At 37.7% G+C, this 21,500-nt stretch overlaps 1 protein-coding gene across 1 annotated transcript in view; it reads right to left on the minus strand.

The window, feature by feature from the left end:
* The window catches only part of SLC7A5 (solute carrier family 7 member 5), a 445,177-nt gene extending 426,795 nt beyond the window's left edge, over window positions 1–18,382 (minus strand). The window contains exon 1 of the mRNA XM_044081532.1: window positions 17,585–18,382. Coding sequence (XP_043937467.1) covers window positions 17,585–18,137 — 553 coding nt within the window. The 5' untranslated portion in view covers window positions 18,138–18,382. The remainder of the gene's footprint in view (window positions 1–17,584) is intronic.
* Window positions 18,383–21,500: the final 3,118 nt, after the last annotated feature.

Here is a 21,500-nt window from a genome sequence, read left to right on the forward strand (position 1 = left end):
GAATTCAGAAATTAAACACAAGATGGCCGCAAAAGTACCTGACAAACAGAATCCTAGGCCTTAAACACGTGTGCTACATCGACAGACTCAAAAACTCCAACTATTCTCTATCTCATATCACCTACTTAGAGGCGATCTCTGCTCGACTTACAAAGCCATGTCTGACCCAGCTCTGTTAGAAATGCTACAGCTAAAGAAATCCAAATCCCTCTGCACTGCACGCTCCAGAGATCTCAACCTCATCACCACAATTAACATAACATGCTGGAGGGACAGGTTCATAACCCAGAGACTGCCCATGCTACGGAATAGACTTCCCATGCATGTCAAGCAGAGCACCTTGCTGACCTTCTTCAAGAGGAATTTTGATGAGTGGATGGGAAACAGAAAATTCACTCCAGGGATAACTCCAGTGACTCTACTCTACAGAGGCACTGGGAACAAAGGTCGGGTGGCACTATGCCAGGGTAATCCTATGGCTAGGCTTGTAAAGGCGCAAGGGCGATTAGCCGACTACACACCTATGAACTTATGATCTCACTAGTGTTTTGGCTAGGGCAACAGAGTTTGTACATTCTACTTAAATATGTAGAAAAAAGTAAGAAATGCCATGCTGTTCTACTGAGAGAAAACACAGACACTGGAACACAAAAGTTATGTAAAGGCAGTAGTACATCACTTCTGCGTTCCACTGTCTGTCTCTACTTAAACAGGGTAGTTGAAATGGACACTTGTTATCTCCATCAAATACTTACAGAAAACTTGCAATAAACATTTACTAAGAAACCAAAACATATTACATTTCTTATACAACTTTTCCACACCTAGCACATTAATCAAATAACTGTACCTGTATACATGTAATATAGAAATATTACAGGCACATACAATGTACATTCATATACAAAATACAAACACCAAAGATACAAATATCGACTGACACAAACAAAACGAAGGCTAAACTATCTTCACAAAATAAATTTCATAACGAAGACGAAAGTTGTAAAAAATATAATATATATCACTTCCAACCTCACAGTTGAGTAAATAGATGGCTCTTTCAGTTAACTGGGAGGCATTTTAGTTTCTGCAGAAGGAAGCAGTTGACATGAGAGTGTCAGGAAGGGCAAATCTGTAGATATTGTGTTCAGTGGTTTATAATCTCAACGTGTTGTAGGCAAAATGGAATGTAAAGAGTAGTAGCCCTTCCAGTTTTGGGAAAATAATATTTTTGCAGGGGGCAATCTAGCTACAAGAAAAGAAGGAAAGGACTTTAACAGTGTTATATGTATGGGTGGAGAAGGTAAGAACAGTCAAGGGAAAGATTTACATTTATATTTTCAGTTACTGTGGGTATAATGTTATTTTGGTTGTCTGATATAGTAATTTAGGCAATTGAGGGAATTTATAATAGAATGAAAATAGCATTACATTTTTTATGGTTTATTCAACAGTTTATTGGATGAAGTCCACTGGCAGACTGGAGAAGGACAATTGCGCATGTGACTGTAGGTTGAAAGGGCATTTATTAATTTGAAGTAAGGAATGGCATCAACTTACAGTATCATTTTTTTAATGAGGGAAGGCTGCCAGGTAGGTCACTTATGAATGAGAAGATGAAAACAGACCACGATCACGGATTAAAAAATAAAGTCCTCTTTTCTGAAAGAGCAGACAATGATTTTGAAAACCATTTCCACTGAAGGTAAGGCAGGTTTAACTCAAAAATGAATGCGACACACAATATATAATACTCAGCACTGATGCTTTGTAATGGAACTTACGGTTTACAGCATAAACGCCCTACAATGGAAGTACAATATGCGTGAAAAAATATTCAGTGACAGGGAATGGAGTAGAGTTTATACTTCCTCAGTATAAAACAAAATGCAAAACAATACAATCCAGTAAAAGGTCATAATATTTTGTTTATTTTTTATTTACTTTTGTTAACAGGGTTAGTCTAACTGGGCAGGTAAAGCCCCTTTGCAGTGGTGGCCTGGGGAGAAAAGCTCCACAATGAGACTAACAATACATACAGGTAAGATCTAATGCACAGAGTCCAAAGGAAAACACAACAACAAAAACAGACAAACAATAATGGTCTAATATAAACATTTCTAATGAAACACTACATTATGATTAGAAACAGCATAGAGAAATGTCCCAATATGTTGGTCTCTAAGGAAACGTGATACAGTTTATCCACCATTAAAACAGTGCAAGTCAGAAGTAAATGAGCTAGAGCAGTGAGGATTGGAGAGAAAAATCAGAAACTAAGAAAGAAAAGGAAATTTGTTAATTTGAGAAAACTGCAGGAAAAGGGGAGAAATCTGGAGAAATGGAGGCTAGATAGTACATCTGTGCAATCAGCACTTAAGGTATCTAAAACCCAAGGGTCTTGTAGGCATGGTATTGGACTGAAGGCTCCACACTGTTCTGGTGAGGTACAGTCAGATGTTCATTTAATTTGGGTTTGAAGCCTTTTAATGCATCTTTTTCTCTTAGTGTAAGTGGCAACTTGTTCCACAGGCACAAGGGCAGGTCACAGACTCAATGCATGATATTTAGCAATCAATCTGGCTATTTTCTCTGAGGACTGGGAAAGTCGCTCTGAAGTACAAGCCTTTCACTCTCTGTACCAAACTGGATTAAAAGCAAAATCAGTTAACTGCAAAGACAGGCATGTCAGAATCCCACTATTTGGGCTGCCTAATAGTCAGGGGAACAGTAAAAAACACAGGCTAAAAAAACAGATACAGTACATCAGTGATCCATACCCATTACAAAAGACAGGCGAAGGCTTTCTAGGGCCTAATAAGTTATCATCTTAAGGCTATCCCAGCCTTTGCCTCTACTGTCCGTCTCTTGACTAATGAAGGGTACAGCCCCCACCAAATGTCAAAATAGACAGATGCCCTACAGCAAACATCTCAGAAAATGAAGGACATGGTGTGCTTAGAAAACATCTTAAATCACTCCAAACTTATCAAAACTACTTATTGCTTTTATTGATGCCTCTGAAATAAAGATTGATCAGTTCTATCAGAAGCTGTGGGGGTGTGTGAATACACTCTGTGTATACCTAAATCTAAGACAGCAGGTTGGAATCTATAAGTTGATATAAATTGCACACAAAGATAGCAGGTTGGAATCTATAAGTTGGTATAAATTGCACACATAGTGAAATGGTCAGTAGTGGGATGCACAGAATGAGTTATTAAAGAGCGTTTGCTAAATTATGAAAAATATTAGACTCTTCATGTTTACATTAAACAATGCAAAAATGAAGACTGAAACTATCATGTTGGGGTAATATAAGCAACCAGTGGATTTTACTGAAAACTAACATTAAAAACGTGGGGTGTAATGTGAAGTCATAAGATATAAATGCTTGTATGGTAAAACACATGAATATTAATGATATTTTCAGAAATGCATTAATTTTATAAATGCTGTGTAACCTACAGGTGAACAAATGATGCCTTCTTATACAAAACAGTAAGACACTTGCCATCTATCATACACGGTTTTGTAGATTAATATTGCTTTGAAATACTGTGAAAATATATGCACAATTTGTATAGCTTCTACAATATCATAAAAATAGCAATATGTTTCTTCTAGTCATACACCATTAGAAGGTTTTCAATCAGATTAATAATTGTCCCACAGATATACTGGAACTATCTTGCACACTTACAAAGATATAACTCTTTGCTTGATCTTAAACATATAATATGACAAATAAAATGCAAGTTATCTTTCATAAATTTGGAATATAAAATCAGCTCCTACAACATAGCTTTGATTCTGACACCAGAGTGTAGTCCACTGCCTACTGAAGAGCTTTCCTATTACACATTTTTTTAATCTTACATTATTTATCAGATATTGCAAATCTAATGTAGGATGTTGTCAATAGAAGATTTTTGAGAAAAGTTTTCAAGAAGCAAATGGTTTTCTGGCTTAGAAGACAGCAGGAAACAAGGAGATCTCCGGTTTCTCAGGATTAAATTAGTTAAGCCCTGGTGGAAGGTTCATTTCTAACCAAACCTGCCATCTTAATTTCCTTCCTACTTAACCTATTTTCTTTGCTCCCCTTTCTAAATTCTAATGCAACTTTTCATAAAATACAGTTTTTCCATCTCTTACATCTAACCATATGTCTAAGTAATGCATTATATTAATTTTCCGTTTTTATGGCATACAGATCTCTATCAGTGACAATTTCCCTTCTGTCTTATCCACACAGATCAAAGGACACACCCCACACATTGCTATATACGCTACACCTTCAACTTTAGTTATAAAAAAGATTATTCCCAGTCATCCTTTCATAATCTTCGATTGTTACAGTTGGAGTGCTACTCAGACCTACAGTGCACTCACACAACCCGCATCACTAAGTCCCCTTGATTACTTCCCATATTTTACTCTCCTTTAAGCAAATCCAAATAAATTGGTTTATCTTGATAGTCCAACTGGAAAGGATACCCATTTTCTGTACAGTCCTGGGAAGAAAAGCTCAACACAAAATACATACATTAGGTATTTTTAAATATTAAACCTTTTTTTTTACATAAAAGAACAAGAGACTTTTCCCCACCATCTACACCATTTGGTTTGCCACTCTTCCAATTCTAACATCCTATATTCTTACTACTGCATTACCCACATAGTACTCATATCCCATATCCTATTCTACTTACCTCCTTTCTTCTCTCAGTATCACAATTTCTCAAACTCCTCATGCACTTCACAGCAGGCTTCACTCTCCTTCCTGTTTTATTTCTTCATCTCAGGCAGTGCAGTAGTTAACATTGTTACTTCAGAGCAATTAGTTCTCTGGTTAGATTCTCGGATGCAGACTCTGCATGTCCTCCCCGCATTCTTGTGGGTTTCCTTCCACATTCCAAAGACATGCATCTGCAGCATTTCTACCTGGGACTCCACTGAAAATGGGCTCTGTCCCAATCAGACTTTCCAGTAAACAAATGTTAACTAACCAAATAAATAAAATAAAATAAATAAAAGATTAGATTAAATAAATAAAAAAATTCTAACCCTACTTGATTAAATTAGTATTTCTGGATAATCTTCCATATCTACATCTCATCCAAACTTATAACTCTGATTTATTTCTTCTATTACTTGATTACTCAGAATTGCTGAATAATCCCTGTTAAAAATTATGAATTATTCTACCCCCAAATGAAGCTCTTCCACTTCTGATCTTAGTCCTGATGCTCTAATTAAACTACTATGATGTATTCGACAGAACAGGAGGTGACAGTCACCCATGCTATGCAACCTACCGTACCATGACATTCCAGAGTATTTTACTATTTAGCAGCCCCCCTGCAAATTATATATACCAGCTCCAAGATCGCACTACAGTATGGAAATGGGTTAATTCCCCGTTCCTCAATGAACCAAGATAAACAATAAATCTAAAACATATCACCTCTTTTATCTTTATGTTTAAATGTAAAACTTAGTCAATTTCTGATAATATCTAAAAATTTATTTCAAATATTTTCTATTCCACTCCACGCTAAAAAAAATCTACAAAGTGAAAATAATGTTGATTTGCATTAAACCTTTAACCCCCTTCACTTTCTTAGTACTGCATGCTAACCCACACCCTGTCCCTGCACCTTACCTTTGGGAACACCTTTCCGTAACACTAACACTACACAAGACAGTTCAGACATCCACTACAGACAAATATACACACAGATAATACTAAACCTAGCCCATTACCTAAACATAACCTGCAACATTAGTGTGCACACACATTAAATTTGTCCTATTATCTATATTACCTCTACAAGTGAACTGATAGAGCTGAAATACCAAAACCAAATACTTTTGTCAAAATATTGGAAGGATAAAATACCATTGATAGAAGATAACAAAATACTAAAGGCAATTAACTTAACAATAAAACCAGTTTCTCTCCAAAAATTAATATTTACACAATTGATATTTAATAATGCCTACTATACACGCCTTAGCTTGCATAAATTCAACTCAAAAAACTCGCCCAAATGTCTATACTGTAAAGATCAAATGGCAGACCACTTGCACATGTTCTGGAGCTGTAAATGTATTTACAAACTTTGGAATTCCTTAAAAATCCAACTACAAAAGATGGGATATCAACATTCCACACTTTCTTGGGAATTCATGATACTACATATTCCTCCTAATAATTTGAATAGAACCCAAATTATTATACTTATGAATATTTTTTTATTAATGAAACTTTATATAGCTGCAAATTGGTGGACTCCATTTCATACTTCGTGGGAAAACTTTAAAGGTTTAGCCATGAAACATATTCTAGCACATAAACTTTTAATTAAGGATAATAAAAGGAATATTAAATAACCCGAAGGTGTGGGAAAAAATTTTCAACATTATATTAGCTTAATGTACCGAACTCAGCTCAACCCCAGGATATGCATACTTGATGTGAAAGTTGGTAAGAGCAATTAATTCTAATGATAGTAGATCTTTTTGACTCTTGTCATTACATGCTCCTTTTCTTTCTTTCTTGATTTTGTTTAACGGATGGAAGCATTCATGTAAATAATGTACATAGTTTGTAGTATGGGTATTATTAGCTTAATTTGGGTATTATTTGTATTTCTTTTTCTTTGCTGTTTTCTTTGTTGTATGGAAAATTGGTAAAATAATAAAGATTTATTATGGAAAAAAAAAATTTGTCCTATTATCTAACTTTAACCTGCACACACACACACACACACACACACACACCATACAAATCTACTTAACCCTTTCTGCAAAACAAACATTTGGTAAAATGAGCTTTCAGAAAAACATCTCTGCATTTTACTAAACAGATGAACATTCAATAAAATATAGAGGATGTATACATACATAAATATATATAGATTATATACACATATACACACTCGCGCACACACATATATTTGCATACATACTCTGTATATATAGGTATGTGTACATAAACAAATAGATACAGATAGATATACAGGGGGTTACATTTATGATTTTGCCACAGTCGGTGGTCTGAAAGGGATGTAAATAATGATCTGATGCCGTTTAGTTTTAAGAAATCTTTAACTGCTTCTCTTATCAGACTGTAAAATTATTTAAAGCTATGTTTTTTTTTCCTACCACCGAGATATTTTTAGATGTATCAACTGCAATTTAAGTGATAGGAAAGATTTGCATTGAATTCTTTAATCTCTGTCCAAAATATAGTGACTTCTGCAGCAAAGAGTGGGATTATTGGGATTGGGGACAGCTGGATTATGATACTAGGGTAGACAAAGAACTGCACAATTAATGTTTTTACTGCATACTGTTCCTACAACGAGATTTAAAATGCTGGCTGGTGGATTCTTAAAGTTACAACAAGAAGCATATATTAATACTGTAGGTTTGTGTAAATAACTTATGGCCGATGACCCCATTCCGAAAACTGTTTATTTGCTGTCTAAGAGCCAGAATACTGTAAGACCTGCTGTGGGCAGACCCATTATTTCAGGAAACGGGTCACTCAAACATATGTCTATTTTTGAAGAAATGTCTTTGCCCACTTCAAGAATAGTGTGTGCGTGTGTGTCTGCGTGTATCCGCGTGTGTGTGTGTCCGCGTGTGTGCATGTCCGCGTGTATCCGCGTGTGTGCGTGTCCAGTACCTTTAAGGAGTGTTTCAAGGTCGTCACATGAATATAAATAGCAAGCACATGCTACCTTCGGTGCCATTTTGAGAGTGCAGCCAGAGAGTGAGCATTTATGAGTGTTAACAGCTAGTTTGTTTATAAGTTTATCCAAGTTAAAGTTATTAAGCCTCACTCCTGATGTGTTGGCACATAATAAAGCTGCTTGAAAAGAACCCACTAAGACTCATCTATTTTAATCTGACTAGACGAGCGACACCACTGATACCTCCCCATACAAGTCTGAATCAAGGACATCACTCATTTTCTGACATTAACGGATGAGATTAATGTTAGCAAGTCTGAATTTTGCACTCACGGTGTACAGCAATACTTTTTTCTTTAATTTGATATTTACCCTGAATGAGTTTATTCTATAACTTTTTTAAGACTGAAAAAAAAATATATATATATATATATATATATATATATATATATATATATATACACATACATACACACTTTTTATATATATATATTTTTGGTTTACTATTAAAGGGTCGAAAGGGTCCTTTGAACGTCGTATAGTCGACAACGGAAGGCCGAAACTGCTAATCGCGAACTCTGAAAAACAATCTAGGAATGGGTTTCAACATGGGTCGAGGTAGGGGAGATGTTTGTAGTTAAGAATAATACGAACACCTACCTCAACCCATGTTAACACCGTTCCTAGATTGATTTTCCGACTTCGACATTTACGACCTTCCGGTGTCGACTATACGACATTCGAAGGAGTGCCGTTCGACCCTTTAATAGTAAACCATATTTTTATTTTAAACGACAATATTATGTCTAGATGAGAGGTACAACAGTGGGGGCCGTTATGACCCATTATACGCTGACATATTAATGGGGTATTCTGAAGTACAATTAATTTATAACCAAAGTATGATTTTTTTCCTCCAGTATGGAATTATGGAGGCATTTAGATAACTGTAAAAGGGGATCGGCCTTTGCATAAATAATTTATAGTTTATTTAAATAAAGACACCTCTGGTAATGAATTTATATATATTTATAAATTACTCGTATGTAATGTCTTAGATATTAACATAATAAAGTTGATAGATGCCATGGTGTTTACAGCAGCTTACACAAAACGTTTTCAAGAAAAGTCTTTTTACTTTATGCTAAAATATGTCATCCCCCATATTATTGAAAGCATTTCTAATGCACAATTTTTATAGATGAAAAATGTCTGTACTGGCAATTCACTTTTTTAGAAGGAAACAATATGTTTAAATTAAAGGGCGGCACAGTGGTGCAGCAGTTAGCAATGTTGCCTCAAAGCAAGAGGGTTTTTGGTTTGATTCTCGGCTGGGGTGCCTTTTGTGTGGAGTAGGCATGTCCTCTCTGCATTCACGTGGGTTTTCTCCGGGTGCTCCAGTTTTCTCCCACATTACAAAGTTTCTCTGTGGACCTATGCTGAAAATGGGCTCCGTCCCAGTCAGACTTTCCCGGTAACTAAATAAATAAAATAAAAATGATCTTCTCCATGACAACACCTAGAAACTAAACAGGAGCTTAAATAAAGCTCCTGGTATTTCCTAATGACAAGCATTTGAAGGCCATGTTCCTCTCCCTTTGAATCTGAGATTAAAAGTACAATTCTTGGGAACTTATGATACAAACCGTTACAACATTCGATCAGTTTTGTACCAACACTGGCACCTTTTTTGCTGAGATTTTTTTTTAAGGACACAGTTCCTTCTTACTGTGCAATGACTTTTAGGAAAAGGGAAATGCGGGAGAAAAATGCTGGGAAAAAATACTTTTTCTGGACTTAAACATATCAAAGATCCTCCTAAGGCAACTATGTGGGTATACCACCTGCTAAGGAAAGTTATCTTTGTGGTAAATGCTCCCATTGTGGGAGAAATGTCTAAAATAAAATCGGTTACTTCTGAAAATGCCTTTAGCTCCTATGACATCTGTGAACTTGTTACATGCAACACAGGCTTGGCTATACATTTGACTAAGAAGTTGTAATACCTCAAAAGGCATCAGGTTGGCCTTTAACCTCGAAGGCTGACGGTTCTATTCCCACACCAGGTAGTTAGAATTTTTCCAGTACTGATACTACAGTGCACCATAAAGGGATGCTAGACTCTTGAGTGTGTAGTCCTACAAATGAGACATTACACAGAGGCCCCATCTGCCTGAGCTGGTTGTAAAAGATCCAGTGGCACATGTCAAAAAGAGTAGGGAAGCTCCTCAGTTCCCTAGTCAAATTTCCCCTAGTCAGTACGAATACCTCCTTGGGTCTCCTTTGAAAAGGGGTGAGTATAGCCTAATGGAACTAGTTAGTGCCATCAACAAAATCTAAATAAAATACTTTCTCTAGTGGATATTTCTGTGCGGAGCTAACATTGTACCCTTTTTGAAGCAATGTTTATCTATGCATGAGTGTTGCCAATTGCTAAAGACAACGCAGTGCCTTATGCAAGCATTCCTTAGCCAGTGAATAAGCTATATACCTTTGTTGGTATTGAGAAAATTACTGGAAGAGATTTATCTCTGACATGGAAGCACACACTATTAGATGTTAAGGCATGCAAATAGATCCTTAATTTGGGTGTTTCTAAGAAACCAGGACTCAAAGTGATACAAGTATTTACACTGTTAAATAATCTCTTCATTGATTGATTCAATTTGATAACCGGGGTAGAGCACTGATCCAAAAGGAACTATTCGGTCTCAGCCCGGACAAATATAAATGACAGCAGATAAGCAGGTTAACAAGTACTGTGAATAAAAAGAAATGTCATGTGAAGATAGTTATCTTGGCATGGAATGTATCTGGGCACGGAAGGAGTATAATGTGAGGTCTTCAAGATTAGTAGGAAGAGATTCCAGGATTTTGGGGCCCAGGATGGCGAAGGCATGATTAGTGCATTGAAGTCTGACAGCAGGACATTGAAGAAGTGGACCAGAGTGAATAAGACTTCTTAGACTAGGGCTATGAATAAGCTACATGCGAGGGAAGGACATGCGTGTTCTTTGAGGAGCTCAATTGAGCTGGGATCCAAGAAACAGGTTTGCACTTTGTTAGACAGGTAGTGAAATGGACATCCATATTCAAGGTCTGGTAGTAGAACATCTTTGCATTTTGAAGAGAAAAGGAGACATTTTATAGGACCAAAATAGGACAAAATTTATTTTCTTATGTATTTGTTCCAGGAGAAGGTGAAATTTCAGTGCAGCATCAAGCCACAATTTGAAGGAGATGACTTGCTCAATGGCGTTGTCAAGATGGTCATGGATAAGAAGAGAGTTATTCTACTGTTTAGGGGAGGTACCAAACAGCATTAGTTTGACAATTAGAGTGTTCTACTAGATATAGAGATAAAACATTTTGTTTATCTTTTTGCAAACTTTATATGCATTTTGTGATGTTATTTGAATTCACTGCTGAATCACTGCAGTTGATTAGCTCTTTAGCTTAATAGCAGTTCACTGGCAGATTACACTGCCGAGCTTACTTCCTATTTCTGTGGACCAGCTCACTAGCCACACATTTTTAACCTGATATAAAAGTTTCTCTTCACTTTATTTACTACTCATGAAATAATTCAGAGTAAAACCTCTAGTTTGCAGCAGAACATACTTTTTGGTATATTAATCTTTTTGGCATGCTGTATTTTTGCTTATTTGGATGCTGCTTATGTTGACCCATACACACCCTTTTCCATTCATGCAACATTTTTAAAAGTTATTGTGTGTGTGAATATGTATGCAAAATGTATGTTTACGTATACATTTGGGTTTATGTCCGATTATCAGGTTTTCAGAAACTTGAACTTCAAATGGTCAAAACTGAATGTTCGAACTTCCAAAAATTCAAACAAAACAAAATGTATATATTTTTTTCTGCCTGGGCATGCCCCCCTACACCAACTACACACCCTGCAAATTACATATTACCAGCTCACTCATTGCACTACAGTGGGGAAAAGGGTAAATTCCCTGATAGTCACTGTACTGCAACCTCCATGCAAATGTTTCTCATGTTTTCAGAAAGATGAACACATGAAGTGAGTGTCTGAAATCTCAATAATCTGACAAACCCACACAGATTATATTCTCCTCGCTGTAGTGCGATCTCGGAGTTGGAATATTTAAGTAGGGGGTGTGAGGGGTGCAGGGGGCTTGCCCCCCTGCAATAATGGTGAGAAGGCTTTTTCTTCGTTTCTTTGGATTTATTTTACGATGTTGATGTTCCAAAATTTCGATCATATGGTTTCGGCCATATGAAATTCGATCTTTCGGAATTTCGGCATTGTAAAGTGAATCCACACACACACATGTGTGTGTGTGTGTGTGTGTGTGTGTGTGTGTGTGTGTGTGTGTGTGTATATATATATATATATATATATATATATATATATATATATACATATACATATATATATATATATATATATATATATATATACACACACATACACACACACACATTTTATATATACATACACACACACACACACACGCACACACACCTACACACACACCCATACACACAACTAGATATACCTATATCTACTACATATGCAGATTTTAATTTCACAAATATTCTCATTTTATTCTTTGAATAATTTAGCTTTTTTACTGAGATCTAGCATTAACAGTCTTTTTTTGCTATTAATATGTCTTACGTTATAATGACGATGTGATGTACTGCCAGCTACACCAGAAGAAGTAGGGCAGTGGATGTGTAACATATGCCAGCACAGCTAGCTGGAATTTTGTAAAGAATTATATGTTATTTGTATATCAAACTGGTTTGTACACAAGATTGTGTTGAAAAATGTATTTGTAAAGCTGCTTGTGTTAAAAAAGTACCAACAGTGTGCCCTGCGGGACAGAAAAAGAAATATACTTGCATTATTGTAACTGTTTAAATATATATGTTTTAACAGAGGATACTGGAAGAGAATGGGTTAATCTCAAACTTTGAAAATAGTTTGCAATTAAATTATCTGGCTTAGGCCATAAAGATTGTATCTTACAGTTCTCAATGCAGCCAGAGACAAAATGTCTGTACTAGGACACTTCCTGCATTCTCATTGGGTTGAACTAATTGCTACTCTGGAAGGGTGGAGGTGTGAAATTGTTTTATGACTTCCAGGGGCTGCGGCATATCTTTGCAAGGCTCTGCGTGTATGTGTCTGTGTATTATTGACACACATGTACTAAATCCTGATAGCCAAGGGGATGGCATGGGAACCAGAAGTCAGATAACCAGATGTATGTAATGTCTTTCTGTAGTCCATCACTAAAATGATATTTTAATACTAGGTGACACAAGTCTCAGAGCACTCTGCTTTTGTAACCTGACAAAGAAGGATCTCTCACCTACTTCATCTAGCCTTGCTTGTAACCATGGAATAATAATGCTTTAGATCAGTCAGGAAAATATAGCAAGATTAGTTAAGTACTGTTTTTTTTTTTCTGTAACTGTGAACCTGTCCACCTGCGTTGTGTTTAAAATTTCCTGTTATTGAAACTCTGCTGTTTATTGTAAACAGATATTGAGTATTTTCATGTCTTTTTTTTTTTTATTTATTATTAAATATATCTAAACTTTTCACTGCTGCTGGTCCTTTAGAGAATATTTTAAACTTTGAGAGAATTTGTATTTGGTGATACCGTGGACACTCCTGGAAGCCTTACTGCATTGGTCAAACACTATCATTTGCATTAATATTAATTTCACTCAGTATAATTGGGGACCCTTTTAAGAGCCTTAGAGTAGCTGGCTTTGGAGTGTCTGGTAAAAGCGTAACTACCGTACAGTCTGGGCAGAAGGGGGCATAGCTAACAAATCTGTGCCAGCCTTTCATAGGTGTGTGTGTGTGAAAATCAAATCTCAAAGTGTATGTGTCAACTACTTGGCGCAGGGACACAAAGCACTGGTTTCACAGAGAGGGTGCTGGAGGACCTGGCTTGGACACTCGGCGGAGGATTCAACCCTACAGCTGTGCCAGCAGGAGTCTTACTGGGATATGAACAGAGAGTGAAACCCAGACCACAGACTGAGTGTGTTCCCTGTGTACTCTTAAGGGAAACTGTGCTTGATGCAGATAGCTGCATATGAAAATACTGGGTGTATCCACTTTTGTTCCAAGTGAATATCCCTCTCCAGTGGCGAGGATTCAGTCTCCTTGATTACTGGCCCAGAGTGGGGGCATCACAACCTGTCATGGAAGTAACACTACACCATCACCTGCCATATAATATGGCAGAAAGTGGCTTCACAGCTACTTGGGAAGCTGACAAGAGTTGGACAGGGACAGATTACACAAACACAGAACATCTTCTTCACTGGATCAAACCTCCACCCAAGATCATGCAATGTGACTCAATATCTTTCTTTAAAAAGGAGTTAAACAACTGGATAAACATTCACGAATCCACCCCCGACATGACTGCCTTATTGCTCCTTGAAAAAGGGTAGGTACTAGCAAGGAGTAAATGTCCACATGGCCAGTTGGCTTGTATTTTCTATGGTTCTATGATGAAATCTTGAAAAAAAAAAAGTCTGCTAGCAACAATGCAACTGCCAGGTGAAGGTTATACAACAGAAAACCTGCTACTATGACATAGCAATTTTTCTACTTTAGCAAATAAGTTTGAATGTAGACTCAAATATTAGTAACTTTGGCTGCCTTTGGTTTCAATAGCTCCTGTGTACAGACACTACATGGTTACCTTTAGATAATGGTTTAATTTGACACTTTCTAAATTCCAGTTACTACTCTGGATGTTTCAGATCAGATGTACTTCAAAGTGAAAGATAGGAATTAACAATATGCCTCATCACACCAGAGTTGGGTAACAATAAAAGGTTAAGTAACTCAGACAAACTAAAATGTATTGCTGAGAAGTATAACTGGGGGGGGGGGTATTTATTTAGGCTGAAAACAGAGAATGACAGAAATTCAAAATTCAAAGAGAGACAAAGGTGCAAATTATTTCATTAGACCTTACATTAAAACATGGGACAGCAGACCACAGCACTGTGACTACAACAAATCATTAACAAATATTAGTGACTAACACAGCTGTCCTACAGAATTCACATGTGAAACAGAGCGCAATATTACAGTGAAACACTGGCCTTTGACTCTTCTCACAAACAGTCACAGTATATCACCTGCTTGCATTCTTAAGATTCTTACCAGCTAATGAGCTGAACCATATTGCTGGGTTACTACTCATTGAGGGTACCAGCAACACCACAAAGGTGCTGGCATCCATGCGAAGATGTATTGTGTAACAAGATACTTTATTAGCTACAGAATAGCACTCTATGTACCTCTACAGCCCTCACTAATTCCCCTGCTTTCAACATACTCAGCAACGCACCATCAACACAATTACTTGGTAAAACAAGGGAACATTAAGGATAACTCATGGCAGCAAATGCACACGTGCCTTGCTCTTCTGGGTCTGCAACTAAGAAGACTGCAGCAAAATGGAGAGGCAAGAAGTCATCTGAACAGCCCAGAGGAAGGGTTTCAAAGCAAACATTAGTTTATAGTTGCATGCAGAAGAGAACTGCAATGGCATTTACTGTACAAGGCTGTAGATTCATCTATTGCATTTTCTGTTAATGTACAGGAAATTGAACCAGTCATTCAAGATTGCCTGCATTACAATGCAAATCTACAGGCTGATGAAACACTTTGCATTAGTTTCACTATAACAAAGAAACATGAGGCGGAATGCCCTGCACCCACGTGGAGAACATAAGCAATACAAGAAGGCTGACTCATAAATGTGACTAATGAAAAACTGGGAAAGAATGAATGCTCATCTCCACATAAAGACAGTGTACATGGCATGTTCCTTCAGAATTGCTTAAAGAAAAAAGCAACTGTGGCTTCAAAAGATGTGTAAACAAGTATTGTGACTGTTTGTAACCTACATTTATAAGCAAACATCATAAAAATACTCCAGTAGCCCTTAAACTATATGATTAATCCTGAATTCGACCAGCTTTCATCATCCCATATTGTCTGTAACAGCAATCATAACTCCCTTTATACACTATTTACAAATCTAGACTTGAGGCAAGATTTCAGTGGCCCTCTTACATATGGCAAGAAAACTGATGATTACAGGGCAGGATTCACTTGTAAGATGAGCAGGAAAAGTAGTCAGCGAAAGGAGGCAAGTAAGACAGTTAATGTGGAACTGTAGAACACAGAAATCCAGTAATCAACAGGGTGTTAAATAATACAGTGCTAGTGCTTGACCTATGTAAACACGCGTGTGTGTATGTAAAGTATCAAATCATAATAGAATGATAAGTAGTGATAAATAGCAAGGAAGCCAACCTCCAACACATCTAAGTAATGTATTTAAGCTACAGTCATATGAAAGTGGGTCCATTGGTTAAAAAAAAAATTCGAAGACTGTGCACTTTAGTGGGACGAATCAAGGATTAGATTATGTTAAGAGTACTTCATTAGGCTGAATACAAAAAACATAGTGTTAATAAACATCCCACACAAACACAATCACATAAATAAACAACAGCTGAACTGTTATGCAATGGTGACTGGCAAAAAAGCAGATGATTGCTGGTATCCATCACCAACAATGTAGCCTCTACATACAGATGTCAAAGTCACTCTTCCATCATACAGGGTGCTGATGCAATCTCATGTAGCATATTACTTTTAGCCCTGGAGACCACACCTGCAAAGGTAGAAGATGGCACTTCAGCAGATAAAAAAGATGTTATGTTAAAGGCATAAGAGATACAGAGTACTATAAATGAACTGAAATACTAAGAACATAAACAGTGAACACAGAAAATAACTTTATTATAACTATAGTGCACCATTACAGGCACACAGGTGACAGTACCAAAACTGAAGGATGAAGAAAATTGTGGGCACAAGTGGCAAATGAAACAGGTTTTCAAATGAATATTAGAATATCTTACTTACAGAGAATGATAAAGTCCTCAAACTATCAGAGGAGATACTAGAACGTAGAGAGATGTCCCAGAGGTGTGTAGGACAGATGGAGCAATGCACAGAAATGACTGCATAACCCTGATGGGCTAGTGAGCAAAACATGCCATTTTTGTATGTTCAATGAAGTTCAACATGGGCTTCCAAAAGCACCTATGTATGCTACTTATTTTAGTGAAAAAGTGGAGTAATTATTTACTACAATAGGAATTATACAGTCTGCTACCATTATAATAACATCTCTAAAATATAGCTGGGCATCGTTATTAAGCCCCAGTCAAGTACTTCACCTTTTTTCAAAGCTGAACCTCGTAACAAGTCCTTAATAAAGCCTTACAAAAAAACACAAAGATGTAACAAAAATGGAACTAAACCCAAGCCCCGGATTTAATAAAAGTGCTATTGTCCCCAAAAGTAATACAATAAACAAGACAAACCATTAAATTGAGGCAGGTGTGCAATACAGCCAAGTGCCATCAGTCAGAGAGATAAAAGGACATTTTCTAGACCCCCCCCCCGCTAATGAAACTATAGCTTTTAGAACCCTGAGTGCAAAACCCTCTTCTGATCTGTAGCATCCAGTCTTAAAATGCATTACTGAACATTCCCACATAATCAGATTACTGCTAAAGTCATCTGATGAGAGCACATGCACACACACTGCTTACTGTACTGACTCTCTGAATGAGAAAAGTATTAATACCACAAGTAGGGTACACATGTTTTTATGACCAGCTAGTCGGTGTAGCTGGATCAGAAAAAATAAGCATAAAATAAATACATCCCAAGGTTGAAGTGCACAGAAGGTCTCAGATCGCACATGTACAGTTTACTGTGATAGTATTTTATTATGGCAGAGTGAAAAAGAACTACAACTTACAGATACATAAACATGCTACCAGCTTGGCAGCATCGTCTGGCACTGCACAGGTGGGGAAGAAGGGCTTCAGGATGTAGGTTGCAAAGACCAGTGCCACGATGTACTGAGATGAGGGTCGAATAATGAGCAGCTCGATCCAAAGTTTCAAGAATGCTGGCAGCTGCCCGTACACCTCCAGTATGTAAGCATAGTCCCCACCAGATTTGGTGATGGTGGTGCCCAGTTCAGCATAGCACAGTGCCCCCATAATGGAAAACACACCACAAACGGACCACAAAATGAGCGACAGTCCCACTGAGCCTGCTTCTTTCACCACACCCGTTGGGGTCACAAAGATGCCAGAGCCGATAATGGTGCCAACAATGATAGCAACGCCGTTCATCAGAGTGATGTTACGTTTTAGGGTCATACTGCCATCTTTCCCAGCATCTGGCTCGTCGCCTCCCAGACCCGCATCTTGATTCAGCGCCCCGTTTTCCTGCTGGTTTGACTTCAGCATCTTCTCCTCTTCAGCCAGTGAGGAACCAGAGCACCGCTTCTTGACGCCAGACATGCTTATTTAGTTCAGTACTTTCGCAGTTTCTGATGACTCTGGCGCCTTCGTGTTACTTCGCTGGACGGACTGGCTGCCGGAGACGAGATATCAAGTGAAGAAAACGAGGAGGGAGCGTGGCAAGGAGGATACTAGAACGTAAAGGCTTCATGTGGCCACAGACTATAAGAGACCCGCGCTGTTTTCACAGGTTCGTTTTATTATCGTTTCGAAGTACGTCATTCCTTCCTCATACAAAACACAACCTGATGCAAACCGTAGGCTCCACCTATTGGTTTACCCGGAAAAAGACTCCCCGCCACTTTAAGCTCACTCTGCTTCACAAACCCGCTCACTGGAGCTATTCACAAACCGCTTTTTCTAGCTAGTTATTGCAGTCTCCTTCATTTCACTCTACGTTTTGTGAAATGTGTTATCGTCGTGGTTACACCCTTACAGACACTGTGTATCACTACTAACTTTGCGTTCTTTGAAAGCTGTACACTAATACTAATTATATTTAACTAGATAATAGCAGTACCCACAAAAGTTCATCCAATTACGTGATACTTCTTGCTATCAAGCAGAATCAGGGGTACAAACGAACCAGTAGCACATTTAGGAAAGACAAGAATCCAATGACGAAACACATTAACATGATGACACAACATCAGTCTGTCTACACGCAAAGGGCACTACCTGAGGTGGAACAATTTTAAGAGGAATATACACTTAAGCAAGCAATAATGCTTGACAGGGAAATAATGGACTGGCACGGCGACGGGGTTGTTCTGATACCTGATGTTGCACACACCTCTCAAGTGTACCTCATTACGAGGAATGTATCTCATTTGAGGTCTTATAAAGTTCATGTTCCTCAAAGTTCCACATTGAAACAGTCTGTCACACATTCAATGTTAGGATTATTTTAAGTGAAATCCACGGTAAATAGAAAATAATCATATTAATTCATTAAAGGATCTTCTTTATAAGTAAAACCAGCATATTTTAACCATCCTGTGGTCTTCCTAGTTAAAGCCGTTAGTAAGCCATTAGTATGTGTTCCACATTTTGCCCATTTGTTCCACATTATGAAGGTGAGTGTTCCTCATTTTTGGAGATGGAAGGTTGAGAGCTATGGAACTTGCCCCTCACGGGCAATCCGTTATTTCGTTGTGATGCCCACTCCAGAAGGCATTATATTACGCACATTTTCCCACCACATAATGTTTCGAAGTTGCTGAGATGCATTATTAGTGTTGTTGAAGTAGGTATTTTACATCCAAAATATAAGTTATTAACGTATTTAATAATGTATACACACAGTTATATATATGTTTACAATTACTAATATACACAATCTCACAGACGCATCTGACGCGCGCGCACTCTTTCTCTCTCTCTCTCACACACACACACGTAGCCACTTTGTTGACTATGCGTAGTTCAGACGCCTTTAATCAAATGAATAAATTAATACTTAAAATAGACAATGTACTTAAGTAGGCTGCTATCAAGACATACATACATACACTACACATATACACTGCACAGATAGATGGGTAGGCACAACTCGCAAATATTGTAAGCCTCTCTCTCACACACACACACACACATAAACACACCAAAGTCGACTACCAGTTACAGGTTTTTTTTGACTCTGTGTACCTGAGATGACTAACTAATGTCTTTCGTCTTTTCCCGGTTAGGGGTCGCCACACCGAAATTCCGGTCCGGTAATGACTGACAGTGTATTTTTACGGTGCCGAGGTGCCAGCCCGACGCCCAGCCTTTAAAGACGGCACGCCCATTCACGCACGTACCTCAGATGGTTAACTGTGACCAAATAAATAAGTACGTAAACTCTAACCATAGTAAAATATTTTAGCTCGTTGTTAGACCTGCCTAGTGCAAAGTGATGTAAGCTCCCCACCCACCCCAAACACACACACACACACACACACACACACACACACACACACACACACACAGATGTAGCTACTCAACTGACAATCTACAGCTTGGATGTCTAGTTTTCTTCAAACGAATAAACTATTAGTAGGCAGTATTTTGGCTGGCTGCTGTCAGATGCATAACATTCTGTCACACACACAAACGCACACACATAAATGTCCTTGTAACTGCTGCTGCAATTAACAGCATTCATTTTTTTCTCTCCTTTTTCCAGTTTTTAACCATGGGGTTTTAAGAGCCTTGGTTAGCAAAGGGAAAGGAAATGGTAGTTAGCATTAAAAATATCGTCATGGCAGATGGAGGTTGTGTTCAAATAGGCACTGTTCCTTTTGTTTTACTGGGCTTTCCATGTACATTTATTTATACATACAATACACACATATACATACATACAGTGGATATAAATAGTGTACACACATGTCCCTGTTAAAATGCCAGTTTTTTTGTGATATAAAATAATGAGACCACCATAAAGCATTTCAAAACTTTTCCCAATTTTAATGTGACATATAACCTGTACAATTCAATTGAAAAACAAACAAATCTGTTAGGGGAAACATACAAAAAAAAAAAACATACAATCAGCTGGTTGCATAAGTGTGCACACCCTTAAACTAATACTTTGTTGAAGCACCTTTTGATTTAATTACAGTATTCAGTCTTCTTGGGTACACACCTGCCATCAAGTAAAGATACTCTGATTAACCCCAAATAAAGTTCAGCTGTCCTTGTAGGATTTTCCTGGCCTTTATTTAGTTGCCTGCTACAGCAAAAGCCATGGTCCGTAGACAGCTTACAAAACATCAAAGGGATCTCATTGTTGAAAGGTATCAGTCAGGAGAAGAGTACAAAAAAATTTCCACAGCATTGGATATACCAAGGAACACAGTGAAGACAGTCATCATAAAGTAGAGAAAATATGGGGTAGGGTTGCAAGACAGAAGCCTTTTCTTACACAGAAAAACATACAGGCCCGGCTTAAATTTGCAAAACAATACATCAAGTCTCCCAAAAGCATGTGGGAAAATGTGTTATGGTCTGATGAGCATAAAGTTGAACTTTTTGGCAACAATTCCAAAAGGTACGTTTGGCTCAAAAACAATCATGCTTTGGAATTGCTTTTCTTCAGCTGGAACTGGGGCTTTAATCAAGGTGGAGGAAATTATGAACAGTTCCAAATACCAGTCACTTTTGGCCCAAAAGTTCAGGCATCTGCTAGAAAGCTGAAGATGAAGAAGAATTTCACCTTTCAACATGACAATGACCCCAACCATACATCCAAATCAACAAAAGAATGGCTTCATCCGAAGAAAATTAAAGTTATGGAATGGTGCAGCCAGCGCCCAAACCTAAATCCAATAGAAAATCTGTGGGTGACCTAAAGAGGGCTGTGAACAAGAGATGCCCTCG

The sequence above is a fragment of the Protopterus annectens genome, chromosome 8.part0, assembly GCF_019279795.1.
Source record: "Protopterus annectens isolate FY-2018-M chromosome 8.part0, PAN1.0, whole genome shotgun sequence".
In the NCBI taxonomy this organism is placed as follows: Eukaryota; Metazoa; Chordata; order Ceratodontiformes; family Protopteridae; genus Protopterus; species Protopterus annectens.